Source organism: Hermetia illucens, chromosome 3 (assembly GCF_905115235.1).
Source record: "Hermetia illucens chromosome 3, iHerIll2.2.curated.20191125, whole genome shotgun sequence".
Lineage (NCBI taxonomy): Eukaryota > Metazoa > Arthropoda > Insecta > Diptera > Stratiomyidae > Hermetia > Hermetia illucens.
In genome coordinates this window covers 64249539-64265459 of record NC_051851.1, presented here as the reverse complement: position 1 = coordinate 64265459, position 15921 = coordinate 64249539, and the positions used below count along the sequence as shown (strand labels likewise).

Here is a 15921-nt window from a genome sequence, read left to right as displayed (position 1 = left end):
TGAGGAGTACATTACCTTTTAAATTCTAGCTGAATTTGAAATGATATCGTAATCACCATAAATCGATGATTATTAATTTACCTAAGGATGTACAAAAAGTAGGAAACAGTTTTACAGATGATGAATGCATAAAACGGCGCATGTGCAGAACAGAATTATTTTAGGTATGGAATCAGTTGTGCAACTCAGATTTAGTCAATACCTCGTAATTCCAGTAAAGGTGAAAACAAGTTCATGTTTATCATCGGAGCGCAAATCGAAAATATAAGATTTCCATATCAGTAGCAAATTTTATGACGAACTACTAGTTTCCCTACTTCAAGGACTTTAATTGGAAACGTACCCCTGTTCGTAATATATGTATTTCTTGCACCATAAAATGCACATTGGTCAAATTTGACGATCTATATCTGATTATGTTTGAGATGGAGAGAAGAGGAGGACCGATGTGAGGAATATCTACAGCACGGGGGTCTAGATGAGAAAAATAGTTTAGGTGCAGTTCGAAAGATAAACCATCAATTTTAATACACCCGTTTATATAATCGCCATTTTGTGACTTTCGTGTTAGGTACTCACACAATATATTCCCTGTTTGGCGTTAGAGGTAATTGAAGAAGATATAAAATGTGTGGGTAAATTTTAAGACGAATCTAATTGACAACGATCCAGGAACGATAGACGTTTTAGCAGCACCTACTCCATTTTGATGAACGCTTTGCGATAATTTCCGCCAGTGTACGTGCTTTGAGGGCAAACTTATTTTTCTCAAAAGAAAGGTTCAAGGAGGAAGGGCGCGAGAAAGGCTACAACACGAAGTTAAGCAGGTGTATTTCGAGTCGGAATTATCATGTAGAAGCAGCACTTTGGTCAAAGCAACATGTGAAAATAATTTCAAAGAAAACAAGAATCGCATTGGTTCAGTATGAGCTTGAAGGCATGAGTGGCACAACCTACGTTTTCCTACACAAAAAGTAACGTGAAGATATAGATACTATCTCCCTAACCTCCCTTCATACTTAATATACTCATATTGAAGATGTCCCTTGTTGGCGCCGAAATTACTCGGAATCTATTTTTATAATCATTCTGTCATATTGCGTCCTCAAAGTAGTGCCCCTTTTACTGATTATAGTGTATCTATTAAGTACAGTGTATCAAACAAGCCTATATATAATTGTCAGCAATTTTAGTATATTCCCTACGTCCAAATCTTTGCATCTGGTATTAAGTATCCTCCAAGGTGCTTGGACCTACTTTGTACAGGTGCGGAACACTGCCTTAAAACGTGTATAAAGGTTTCGACACGCCCCGCATGGAACCTGCAGGCAGTGTCCGTAGATATCACTAGTTTCCCTAAGTGATATTATAGTGGGCAGAGACCAGTGAGAATTCCGAATTTGAATCGGAGATTCTTCTTGGTGAGCTTCAAACAGCTCTTTGTAAGCATAGGTACGAATCCCCCAATGAATACCCTGGACTGCTCCATTCCTGGTTGGCTCGCTCAATACAGTTCCCCCAGCCGTTCCTCTTCATTTATTAATGTCATATCTACGAACCCGCTCGTCCATGTAGAGGCATCTCTCCTCCTTTCCTGGCCAGTCTGTCCGCTGCATCATTGCATTCAAATCAAATGCATGGCCTACAATCCAGAGTTTCCAGACTTTAGCCGGGCGTATTTAAGACTCAAAGACAAAGTGAACCAAAGTGCTTTGATTGTCGCTTAGCTGCCAGAATAGCTATGTTCATCTGTCTGCGTCGTATATTTCCGTTGGGAAAATGCTCAACCATTCGTTAAAATTCTGTTTGCCTTGGGCCAATGATCATGGCGCCCGTTCCTTCTGCTCTGAGAAAGCCGTCAGTGGTCCAGGTAATTAGTTGCTGGTTTAAGCAGTATATCAATGCCATGGTCTCTCAGTCTGCGCTGTTATTGCAACGTGTTTCAAACTTCTAATCGAAATAAAATCCCATTACCATGTTATCCATTTGTGTCAGTAATTCCATTTACCGCCAAGAAAGTATATAAATTTTCCTTCGATTCAGGCAGTTCGTCACCTCACTGATACTTCAGGCTGTCCTCTTTGCCTGCAGATGGAGAGGGATATCGCTGGCTCAAGCCAGCCCTTGAAATCTGTGTAACTCCGTGGCTGTTGCGCTGAGCTCGATTCTTCCTACCATAGGTGCCATAGGTTTTCATAGGCCTTACTATTGCAGTTTATACCTTCTTTCCTATTTTTCCCCTACTATTCTTTCCGATATGTATTTCAAACATGCGTCTTCCAGAGTAATCTAATGTTATTCCCAAGTATTTGAACTCTGTTTCTCGTTTCACCTCCATGCCATGCAACTTAAAGGCTTTTAGGTTATCAAGCTGACGTTTCCTAGTAAATGGTACTATGGTGTCTGTATTTATGCGCAGCCCTTGGACCCCTATTTTTTGACAGTTTCGTCTAGGACAGAAGCAATTCATCAGACGCTGCCTCACCTCGGCCTTGGGAGCAGCGTGACCGAAAGTGCCTACAAGTGGTAAGCGCGTGAAATCCGCTTCTATATTCAGACCCAAACTACGTCGAATTGAAGTTAATTTGTTTAAGGATTGCGGAAGTTTAAGTCCGCATCCAGTTGATGCGATATTTTTATCGTGATGGTTGATCTGAAGGCCAACCTGGGGTCTGACAACACCTTGCTTGGACGTGTAATGGGGAGGTTGCAGATTACCGGTTAAGGTAGCTAGAATGATACCTAGGAGTCAAGTGCTGCATAAAATACACTAGGTTTTAATGAGGCTACAGTGAAGTATAATAGACCGTGCGAAATAGGGAGTCATGGGACTGGGTGGTAAGTCGAGCTCTAATCACGGGAGCTCGATCATCCCGGTGCCGAAATTCCTAATCATGAGGCTGTTCGATATCTAGGTACTACATTGGCCAGAGATATGGGTCCGTCTGTTAGCGTCTCTCATCTGAATCTATGTGAATATTTTTATTATCCGTCTTCTAGGAAATCACAGCGCAAGTTATAGGTAGAATATCACACTGCCCTTTGATGTAATAAAAGTTCGTCGAGCACAATATGCAATGTGATGATGACTACTTTCTCAGACATTGTTTTTTGCCTTGAAGGTATAGTTGCTTTGGTTTATGAATTATTTTAATTTCATTCTGATTTCAATGAAATCTTCCTTCTAAAATGTCGTTTGATTTCAGCAAAATTCGAATCACTCCCATTTTCATAAAATGGTCCCTTTTCATTGAATAAGATTTAGGAAAGAAAAGTAGTATATTATCGTCACCAGAGTGAAAAACGGCTTCCAACCGCCGATTATTGAAAAGCTCACTTGGAAAAAGGCAAAAAATAAGGGTACTGACATTCCTCGTGAAGAACTTGGAAGCGGAGAGGAGAATACGGGTCACATACGTTTCGTCGAAACTTATAGAAACGATGAAAGGGTTAAACATCGACATAGTTCCATCGAATAGAATTCACCGGCTCAAAAGCAGCTCCCAAGGGCCGCAAATTAAAACACGAATCTGGCAGTATATATAAAGTGACATTTCTACATTATGAGAAATGCTACATAGGACAAACTAAAAGACTGGTTTTCGGTACGCTGGGGAGAGCACGAGAGGGAAGCGGAAACGGTCAAAAGAAAGAATAAGAAAAGGGCAACGCTAAAATCCATGATAGCGCGGCACATCATTGAGGAGAGACATAATATCATGTGGGACAACGTAGAGGTTATCAAGGAATGCGGAAACAGTAGGAAGCTGGACGCGCAAGAAAGCTTGGCGATCATAAGAGAACCAAAAGGGAATATGTTGAACGGGCAACTGAAATCGAAGCTTCTGAGATAGGCAATTGAGACATCGGGCAACATTAGTGTCCCCCAAACGGCGATGTCTAATTAAATTATTTGTTAGCAAATTTTAGTACTTAAAGACTAGCTTGGAACAAAATATCTTTGTTGATCAGATACTGAAAAAGGCACCACTTTTGCCCGTTTTAGGAAGAAATCGACTATTTTTTATTTAGATTTTATCAAGAACTCGTTGATATTCTGAAATCAGGTAACATAATGGTATTCAAGAATGTGGTGGCGAACGTTGTTCAGATTTACATGCATGTAAGTACGGGCGGCCGTCTAAGATCACCGTTCGGTAAATTCCACAGCGAGTTATGGCTCTGCTCTCATAGTTCGCCAAAATCAGAGGACGCATCAATTTTCCTAATCTAATATAAAATTTCATGTTCATGACAAATCTTACCATAAGTCAAAGGAGCATCGCTCATTGACAGTCTTATAATTAACAGTAGATTTAATAGATGTTTCCTGGTTTTGCGCAATAAAAGGAAAGCTGATATTGAAAAAGGTTATCACCTGATGCCGTATACCTTTGTTTGCGATTCTAGTTCACTTTTTCTTGTAGAAGTAATAAGCCCCGACTTTCCAAAGCGAGGATGATGCACTGTCTAGAATCCCAATACGGCAACATATGGACGCTTACGTTGACTCCACTGGCCGTGAATTTAAAAAAGAGGAAAGGAAAGTATCAGTCATACAACTACGAAATCCGACCTGGGCCAGCCTTAGTAAAGAACTCTAGATATTCCAGTCCTGTGTTGAGGTCTACTAATTCGATATCCCTAACTGCAGTCTGGCATCTTGGCCTACGAGCTTGATCCGTCTGAGCCACAGAAAAAGATAGTTGAACAGAATTAGAGACTTCTCAAGAGTTCCGGAAAAAAAATTTACTCTTTGACGTGAGAATGATAGCATGCTTGATAGGTTTTACCTCACTTAAAGTTTTTGAAACCATTATAAATTTGAACTTAAGAAAACCACTTGTAAATTCCTGTAAGCTGCTAATGTTTGAATTAAGAAGTCAAAGTAATATTGATTAAGAACCGAAATCCATTCATACTTCAAACGAGAAGAATTAGTAATTTAATAGGGTAGCTAAAGCCTGAAAGAATTCCAAACTAATTTGGAAGCAGTAGCAGAGCCAGTTGATGAGGTTTGTTTCTTTCCCTTTCCAAAAATTTGCAAATCTAGAAATATTCTAACTATAAATTTATAAACTTCAAAAGTAAAGGTGGAGACATAGGTCTGCTTTTCGTTAGGTGGGGAAGGTTAGTTTTTCACGTGCAATTAAGCCATTCTTTGTTTTTTTTTTAATTTCTATCTTTTTGTTGTGATGGCTGGCTGATTAGAAGTATTATATTGGAATTTCACTATGTGATTTCTCGAAAATAACATCGAAATTGCAACTTCTGCATCTACAAGTTAACGAATGCCTCGACTCAACATCTGGTATGGAAAGATTCTAAAGAAAATGAAGGACAGGCATTGTTTACTATTAAACAGATGCAGCCGCTCAGAGGTTGTCGTAAACAAAAGTACTGAATTCGGTTTTGACACAAAAAAAGTGGATGAAACCATTTCTTTTTTGTCGGTAGGAATACTATTTATTGTCTTTTCATATTGTCTGTAATGATGTGAAAAATTCACAAGAATGGTTTAGATATCATTATCATAGGATTTGGTTTCAATCTTTCTCTCTTGACTGGCCATCCTGAATCCATATTGGAATTGTAAGCTCTATCAAGGCCAATCCTAATACGGTCCTGGGTAAGTTTACAAAAAATTAATTATAAAGCTAATGGACTTACAAAAGTAGACATCAAACCCCTTTGTTGATATTACAAAAAATTTTATCTGCAGAATCTCATCAATTCATTTTTTCTTCCCAATATGGGAAATTATTTAGTTATATGTTTGTATAGTGATGTACATGTTATTAGACCGGTTGTGCTAATTCCAAGCAAGAGCCATAAATTTACATAGTAATGCTAGGAAGAACGTGTCTGAATTTATTCAGAAATTTTCACTGAATAATAAGATTAGTAATCTTCCCTGTTTAGAATATAACATACATATATATTCTGTTGAAATATCAGCCTCCTTTACGTTAAATAATGCGCTTACTGTAAGCCACTTATTAGTTAGTTATATAATTTTCAAGTAAATAACAAAGAAAAATCGATTGCATGTCGATTTGGTATTTCCATGTTGATTTTGCTTAATTAATCATGCATAGATTACTGGTGCGTTGAATACTAAATACGGATATCTGCTAGTCTTGCATGAAAATTTATCCATTCACTAGATATGCAGTTTCGATTAGCAGAATCTTTAACATTTCACTGTATTGCCACATATTACGTATATGTCTATATGTGTCATATATCATAGTTTACCATAATTAATATTTTTATCACACAGAGGCTCGTCTGGTTGAGAGATGCGAATTAAAAAGAAGCTTTGTTCCAAGCAAACTCTTAATGTCATATGATATTGCAACATTATATACCAAAGTAAATATTTACTGTGAACTCGGGATTCAAAATAACAAATAGTATCCATAAAATCATAAAGAATAGTATTCCAGCTCGTGTAAAATAGTGAAAAGAAATAGCTAATAGCAGAACGTAAACTGCATGAAAATGCGTGAAAAGTCGCATGGAGGTGTTTAAATATTCAAAGATTAGAACGTTGAATAGTTCAGACTTTTCGCTAGTTCTATCAAATTAGCATTAAGCTTCATCGCATCCATTAGCAACTATTTGCCACAAAGCGTTGTTTCAAATAAGAGAAATACAATAGAAACTAAGTTTAGAATATGTGGCATTTACCTGTGTCGTTCAAAAGTCCTTGGATATCGTCGTTGTTATCTATGTCACCCCCATCTCCCAGCCCTGCAACAAGTAGAAATTGAAAAAAAATTAGAGGCTAATCAATGCTGGAATTACATAATATGTAGACATATACAATGTTAAATAAATAATATTATTCAGCATGAAATTCATAAGCAAAGGATATAATATTAAAGTAGTGCACATATAATATCTAAAATATAATATATCTTCAAAAGCACATTACAGTGGAAATGTGGAGTGCAAGTTAATTTTTTTTCGTAACTCTAAAGACAAGGCGCAAGTCAAGCAGTCAAAGATTAGATCAATGAAGTCAGAGGACAAAAAATGTATACTTGCTAGCGAACGCGCAGATGTAGTATTCAGAAATTCGAAAAGTGACATAATAACTTCCTGTCATTGGGAATTTTCATTCATACTTACTAAAGATCTTTGCAGTCTGATTAGCCTAATCTGTTAAGTGGCTTCAATGAAATTGGTACGCCATGAAGTATGAAAGATTGTTGGCGCTAAATTTCCCTGCAGTAATAAATTGCATACACGTCTATTAAGAACAGTTAAAGATTATCAAAGTAATATAAAACGTAAAGCACCATGAATAAATCAATCGGTAACTACAACCCAACTTAACAAAGGATGATTCACTCGTATTATTATTATTATTTGTATGATTAAATTATAGATTTTTTCATATATTTTGGATGTGGTTTCCATTATGGCTTTCTAATAATAGTCACGCTACTTAATTTTTCATGGAATTTAGGGTAATCAATTATATAATTGATTCCTACAAAGTTGACTTGCTACGATATTGTAGCAAGAAAAGGGTCGAAAAATGATGTACCTGAATGTGATCTCATTTTAGATATAAGAAGCATGCTTATTATTTCATAAAATTTTCTCCCCATACACGTATCCTAGAACGCCTTAATTCCCCACTTGCTAAACAATTTAATTGTAATCTTTAGTTCATAACACCGAAGAACCAAAATAACAGGGATTGCAATTGTTATTGTGAAATTTTCGGCACTTTACGTGAGCATCCAACTTCTAAAATTAATTATAGATTGACCATATGGACGACTAGATAATGAAAAAGGGGAGTTCAGTTGTTGTTGTACAATTTCCGGTGCGAATTCACTTTTCACAATTTAGAATTCAGAGCCAATTCTTAAAAGAGGACACAACATTAGAAGACTTATTTTCACGTACTTTTTGGGAGATATTTTTTACTGGGAAGAATTAATAACAATGCAATCAAATCTGGACACTATGTTAGTCATATTTAAAACATCTTTTGAGAACTCTCTCTTTCGAATAATTTAAGCCAAAAATCACAAACTCAGGTAGTTTTCGATTGCAAGACGTGTAACGACTCCAATTTTTATCTGAAACCAAAAACGTTTTAATTTTGCTTTACTTAAAAATTAAGCGGTGAAGATGGCTTAGGATTTCGTACGAAGGAACTGATCAGACTCTGTCTAGTCTCTGCCCTGGCAGCAACGCTACCGAACCAGTTCGCAGATATCAAACGTCCTTTTACATGCATATGAATTTCACAAAACACGACGTGAGTGTGAACCGTTCAATACAGCATGCGAACAAAGCTTGGTCAGAGCTAAAATTGTTCTTTAACGATTGAGGAATTCGTATCCACTGATGCCGGACCGTTTTCGCCTTTTGGAAACTTTGGTGCGAAGCTTGAAATAAGGAATCGTGGACCAAGGACGTAAAGCAATCACCTTCTGGGCGATCGAGCCTTGTTCGGTTCGGTCATAGTAATATAGAGTATATACAGTACGAAGCACGATATCCTCGAAATTAGTCAAAATCGTACTATTAGTTACAAAGTTACAGTAGTTTAAAGATGTTTCTTCCGTGTATAATTTTACATTTGCAACTCAAAACACTAAATATCAATATCATCATAAAGGGATTAGTTTGACATGATAAACGTATTAAAGACTATGTACTAATAGAATAGTTCTACATTCAAATACAATATATTTATTCTGAATTTGAAAAAAAGACACGATTTTTTAGATTTGAATTTTTGGTTTCAGATTACCACAAATAAAAATATGTTTCCCATTGATCACCCACCTTTTTCAGAAGAGTCGACTTTGACAAACGAGAAAAACACGAAAGTTTGTCAAATCCATTAATTGGAAATCTTATATTATAATTTATGCCGCCACTAATAACATATAAGAAGAGTGAAGCGATTATATATATATTTTTGCCAGACAAACATTTTAAATGAATGTTGAAATATCGGGCATTAGATAAGAAAACCCCCTTAATTGCTGACCAATGAAGTAATCTACTATAATTATGTACGACTAGACATAATGGAATAATAATGCCAATATGATTTTCAGTTAATGACGTGGTGTTATTGAATATTTTTTATTAGTTCACGGGACAAGGCCTGATTCTTTGCACGGACTTTTGACAGATTTTTCTATTTCCCTTCTGTTCTCGTCAGGAATGCTCTCGAAGCTGAACACGATCTTGTATTAATCTGTCGAAGAGTTTAAATTGCCCCGGTAAATTAATGAACAGAAAGTTTCAGTAGAGGTCATGGTAGAGAGGTCATGGTTCTCGCACTGAATTGAGTGGATTACTGCATACGAGCTTCCAAGCTGTATAACAATAACGTTTGCACTTGGCACATATGAACGTCATAATTTTTGAATTATTTAAAACGACTCTGATTGAAGGAGTCAAAAAATGTATAAGTTGTTGAAAACTAAACTCTCCATAGGGTTCCATCAAAATGCCAAGTCGTGACAGGAGTGGTTTGATCGAGATTCATAGTAATTTGAGGTCTGAAGAAGATGCAGGTCGAGGGTGCAATTTATTTACGAAAGCTTCAAGCATTATTTGTGTGTTCATAACATAAACATTTTTTGCCCGATTCCGATTGGAGAATACCGTTCTTATTTATTTTCTCACCAGTTGAGATTAGTTTTCTAGTAGCAAACCAAGGGTAGCAGACTGTTGTGAATGAGGAAAAAAAGTTAAATTAGAGTCAAATAAAGATAAAGCTATTGATTAAGTGGTAATATCACCTTGTGTTTTTTTGTACTAAAATGTTTCGTTAACTATTCAAAAATTATATTCGAAAATATTATTCTGAAAAAAAAGTTTAAAAGCCTGAAAAAGTTGTGGTGCCGATTTGTAGGTAATTTGGGCGCAAATTTCGCCATTTAACATAAGAGTTTATTTGGACGCTTGTAATGCATTATGGATTGAACTTGTTATTAACCTTTTAAAATAGGTCACTAGATGTCTCTAGTACTCGAATATTCATCCTGACGCCAAACAGTCCGTAAGAAAAGGCAAAATTAATTTTTGTTGTGGGTAATTCATGTTTCACGCAATTGATTTCATCAGCCTTTTATATTGTAATATATTATAAAAATGAATGGTATTACTCAAGTGAAAATATGAAGACAAACCTATTTCAGCTCCTTTTGTCACAAAATTTCTAATAACGTGAAGCCCCAACATCATTTATACTCCGAGGGAGAGAGTTCATTGTTTGCTTGCCATGAAAGGCAATCAAAGGAGACGAAAGTAATTTCGAGCATGTTCCAGTTATGTCAAGTATAATATCTATGGGAGTAAAACCTCAATGTGAATTGATTAAACAAAGATGAGTTATTACCGCAATGTCTGAGCGGATTTACTCAAAACAAGGGCAAAAGTTTTATGCGATGGTATGGTCAATGGGTCTTAAATCTCCTTCCAGTAGCCAAATTGTTCTTGATATTGCTGCGAACCTTCAAAGTAATTTATCTCATTGGTGCCTATAATAGTACCATGCAAGTTCGTCAGAAGCTGTCACCACGCAATCTAAGCGTTTCCTCACAGAAAAAGCACGAGAAGCCCGTAGAAAATGTTTTCCATCAAGGAGAATGAGGGGCATAAGAATGTCCCTTTAAAGACCGATTATATTGCCCAGGCATCTTGGATTAGAGGTAAAATATTGATTTCCTTAAAATTTTAAGGCTCGAAACTTTAAACGCCTCCAATTTTCAACCGAACAAATCCAAATTGGAACTGTAACTTTACAGTAACATTTTTTGGTGAAGTAAGTAGGACTTTATTAGATTCACTATAATCTAATTATTTTATCACTGTTAGAATAATTTTTCGGTAAAAAACCAAACTTTTATTTCAAATTTACGCCATTTTGTCAAGAACCAATATTTTCAAAAAATCCAAAGTACTTCACAAGATTTTTATGTTTACTTTTTGGTTTTTGTTCTTGATAAAAAATTATGGACTGCAGACTTTCGCTTTCGAAAGTTATTCAAATATTAATTTGAATCAATGCAGAAAAAAAATTATGAATCGTAGAAATTTACCCTTGATTTCTTGCAGGCAAGGTGGTATTACCCCTTAATGTCAGTTTTCCACGCTAACAGTACTGCAACAATCAAATGTCATATAAATTCGGCGCTTGAAATATTCATCCTCTCTTGCCTATAGTGACCACTTGAAAAGCTGATGCAAACTATTACCTTTGTTGAAAGATGTGAACTGCATTTCGGTGATTGCCGAGTTGATGTAAGGAAATTCAGTGTATGATTTTTTTCCTTTTCTATTTCCAAACTACATATATCTCACCCTTCTTTCTCCTCAACCTAACCATCCTCCCCTTAGTCAAATATAAGTAATATAAAAAATGCAGTAGTAAAGGATAATATCCCCAGAAACACCCCAAGAAGAATTCTTGAACGGCGACTTTTTTATTATACATCTTGGATGAAAGACGCGACTCAGCACATTGTGATTAAATAACTGGTAGTAAAATTGTTTTAATGTTTAATTGTTTCTACTATCTGTTTTAAGATAGGACAAATAAATAAAAGTAGCTGAGTGCAGCTACATACAAATATCCGGTAGAATAACCATATTAATCAAGCGAGCTTAACATTAGCTAAAAAGGCTAACCATCAAATTAAAAGAAACCTCTGATTTAATATGTTTAACATTGATCGGAATATTTAGACAGACATACCCCCATTTAGGACACTTCGATTTAGATCACTTTAACTTGCAGCGCCTTAAAAATTGAGAAACACTCCTTCCTTGAAACAATCCTGTTTCGACTAAGAATACAATTCTTATATTTATTATATACTATATTTTCGATTTTCCAGGAAACTATGTGCACCTGTTATACTTAGGGCCTTTTTTATTGGAAGCAAATAATGTCCTGCCCTGCCCCCGGGCCGTGGTTCCAATCCCACTAAGGGTAGAAGGACTTGTATCGTGACTATATGTCAGATACTAGTCCACTTAGCTATGAATGAGTACCTAAGTCAAATGCACATTGCCTCCTACATAGTCCTGTAGTGTATCGCTAAAACATGGAAGGAGTGCTCTGACACGCTGCAAGGCCCTGATTATTACAGCAGTTGATGTCCTAAGTGGAGATATTCCTGTACATAAAACCTAAAGGAAACTTTTTTACTTACGCCTCTTCCCCTCTCCCTCATATCTCATCACCAACTGATTGTATGTATGAAACGAGTTGCTGCGATAATATGTAGATAAACTCTGACGTCCAAAATGCAATTTCATGTTGTCGCCCGTCTATAAAGTTCGGAAATTAAGCCTATCTTTTCCTTTTGATATTCAATCAGTGAGTATGCTATCTGCATCTCATTTTTAGCTTATCAATCAATTTCCGTGAAACGCTTAACCATCAAAAATCAAATCATGCTGAATCGGCACGTTTCTGGAAATATGTCCGCAAAACAACATTTCATACAACAAATCATAAATGTTGATAAAGCCTCAAAAATTATCAGTGCACTAATAAAACAATAAAATGTTAACCCTTGCTACCTAGGAGCAATAAAGTAGCGGAGGGAAGTACATTAGAATATAATCTTCAGTCTAATATGGATGGCTTAATGTGAGTCAATATTTATTGTTTTAGATTAACTTTCATTTGTGTTATTTTCCGATTTCAGTAAAGCGGATAATTTCAATATTACACCTGGAATTTCAGTCATACATTTTTGGTCAAGACCAGCTTGAACCAGTATCTCATGTACGAAAAGGGATTGCCGCTGGAGTACTTTATTCAATGGTAATGACAATATGCGCAATCCTCGTATTTCATAATTAAGGCCAATTAATAAATAATTAGAGACATCGAATTGGTGGACCTCGGCGCAAAACCGCCATGCCTGGAGTTCTTTATTAAGACAGACCTAGACCGGAAGCCGGTTGACGGGCCCTTTATGACGATGAATAAATACCCAAAGGCCATTTGCTTTTTATTTATTTATTTATTTATTTAATTTAACGGACAATAAACAAAGTAAATTACAATTAATTATTGTCCTCAGGAGGAGGAGAAAGCAAAAATCTTATCCTGCGCTTAAAACTACTGAAAGTAGAGAAGTTAAAAGGACCAAGCTGTTCTGCGTTGCAATTTCGGCAAAGCCTAGGAATCGGGGAACGAAAGTAAACTTCGAGCTCTGCGAAGAGCACGTTGAAAATGTCTGTATTATAAGACGCAGGACGGCAGATGATGTCGTCAGCGGCGGAGCAGTCCATCAGACCCGAGGAAAGTTTAAAAAATGTGCATAGATCCAGACAGGATCTACGCTGTTGTAGGAAGGGAAGGTTCAGAAAGCGGAGGCGGTAGGGGTAGTCCATACGAGGGAAGATTTTCTTAAAGAAGAGGGAACGGGTAAATTTACGCTGCAAATTTTCAAAGGCAAGACAATCGCAGTTACGAGAGGGTGACCAGATCACGGAGCAATACTGGAGGGTATGCCTCACGATAGAATTGAAGAGAGCTAAGGAGGGTTCGATGGAGTCAAAATCAGAGGAGGAGCGAAGTATAAAGCCTGACAATTTTGCTTTTCGATTGATGACATCGAAGCAATGGGTGTCAAAGCGGTGCTTATTGTCGAAAGTGACTCCGAGATCTTGAGTGGAACTTAAGCAGGATAAGGTATGCTCGTTAAGAGAGTAGGAGAAAGAAGTGGGTGAGGATTTTAGGGAGTAGCAAATAGAGTGACACTTTCTGACGTTTAGCGCTAAACCATTAGTCGAGTACCAACGAACCAGAGTACCAGGTTGGATTGAAGGAAAACACAGTCCATAGGCGACGATATAGCGGAAAATAGCTTAAGTTCGTCTGCATAGAGCAAACAGAAGGTCATTAATAAAAAATAAAAATATCAAAGGACCCAGAATAGATCCCTGTGGGACACCAGAGGAGGGGGAGAAGGAGCGGGAAGTACAGCCGTCAAAGAGGCCCCGCAGGATCGGTTGGAAAGGTAAGAGGCAAGCCATAAAACAAGTCTTATGGGAACGTTTAGAGATGAGAGTTTGGATAGAATTATCTTGTGATTTACAGTGTCGAAAGCTTTAGCGAGGTCAGTGTAAATGGTATGCACTTCTTGTCGTGAATTTAGACATTTGGCGACAAAGTTGGTAAAGTCAAGCACGTTGGAGGCAGTGGACTTACGTTTAACGAAACCATGTTGCTCTTCTACTATGTGTTGGCCAAAGTGGGCGGGCAACCAGTCACTGACATATTTTTCCAGGATTTTGGAACAGGAGGAGAAGGGGGAAATGAGACGGGAATTCTCGGCAAGCGGATGATCAGCACTTTTGTGTGTGGGGATGATGAGAGCCTCTTTCCACCAGCCGGGAAAATGATTCTCTTCGAGGCTTTTGTTGAAAATAAGAGATAGGGAAAGGGAGATGGACTTACCAGTTTTGAGCAAAAAGAGGGTTGGAAGACCATCGTAGCCAGGTCCGACATTGGCATCAAGTTTGCAATGAGGTACTCGATAAGGATAGGATTAAGAAGGGGAATGGTATATGACTATATTGGGAAACTGTAAAAGCCTTATACATAGTTGGATGAAGTGAAAATACTGACTTTAGAAGGAACAGAATCCAATAGAAAAACCGCTAGGAAAGGTGAGTCAGCCATATCAGCGGTTTACTCACGATCAATACCGTGATGACATTTCCACAGTAAGAAACCAAACTAATGGTAGAACCAGAAAATCTCGTTGATGAGATAATCGTCAATTGTAACGAAAAGACATTGCCCAAGAAAAAGAAGGAAATCAAAATTTTGGTAGCTGCAAAAAGAATACCGAAATATTCATACTAGCTTTGAGACAACCATACGGGGAAGACAAATACAACCTCGCAGCGATAACCACCCCAAGTGACGTGGCCGTCACTCTTGTTCAAAGGAATTACAATTCTTTTAGCGCAACACGAAGAACGTGGTCTCTTTTGTTACGAAGAAGGAACTGTGAGAGACCTCTAGACAAATTGGGGATAGCGCTTTTGCTACCGAAGCCTCAATAAGTTGCTTTGGCTCGGTAGTCGTCGGTAATTGATAAATGCTACATACTGGTGACGCTGGATTGCAAACAACTCAGAAGACGTGGAACTTTATGGAAGTGAAACAATCAATGTCATGAAAGCATGATTACAAATGGTTAAACTGAACATGAAGCACAACAAGACGTAGGTAGTCTTTATTTCTAATCGTAAGAAAATCAATATGTTAAAATTCGGGTTGGTAATCACGGACTCGCTTCAAAATTGATTATTAGATACCGGGAGGTGCCAGGTTGAGCTTTGAGGAACACTTTAACTATGTGTGAGAAAAGGCAGAAAAGGATAGTTTACCTCTAGCAAGGATGATTCTTAATATCAAAAGGTCCAAATATATTAACGGCTGCTTTAGATGTTGAATACATTCTGCTGGACGGGGCACTTATCTGGGGGGATCAATTGTTCTGAAGATGTGCAGCGCATATGGGACAGTATCCAGTGATTCAGTGTGTGCCATCACAGGTACTATCCCTTGAATCTTCAAGCAAAAGAGGTGCACAATCTCTACCAGAAAAGAAAGGCGAACCCACCTGGGGTGATTGCAAGCTTAAAAAAGTCACTAGGAAGAAAGCCGTACAGAAGATGGCACCAAAATAAGCATAATTCCGGGAAAGACCGCTGCACCAATATATTTTGTATTGAGAAATGGATGGAATTACCATCTAAAAAGTTCATAACGGGACGCTATGGCTAAAGGAATTAATTACACCGCTTCTGGTTAGACGAGTCCCCCGATTGTCCCGAATTTGATGGCAGACCCGAGGACCCGGGGCAAGTAATGTTCCATTGTCCGAGATTTCAGGA

At 37.4% G+C, this 15921-nt stretch overlaps 1 protein-coding gene across 4 annotated transcripts in view; it reads right to left on the bottom strand.

Annotated features, from left to right (window-relative positions):
* Positions 1-15921, bottom strand: part of LOC119652553 — a 503388-nt gene that overhangs the window by 232993 nt on the left and 254474 nt on the right. For all 4 annotated transcript variants that reach the window (XM_038056757.1, XM_038056759.1, XM_038056758.1 and 1 more), the window contains one exon: positions 6694-6756. In XM_038056757.1, the coding sequence (XP_037912685.1) occupies positions 6694-6756 (63 nt within the window). The remainder of the gene's footprint in view (positions 1-6693; positions 6757-15921) is intronic.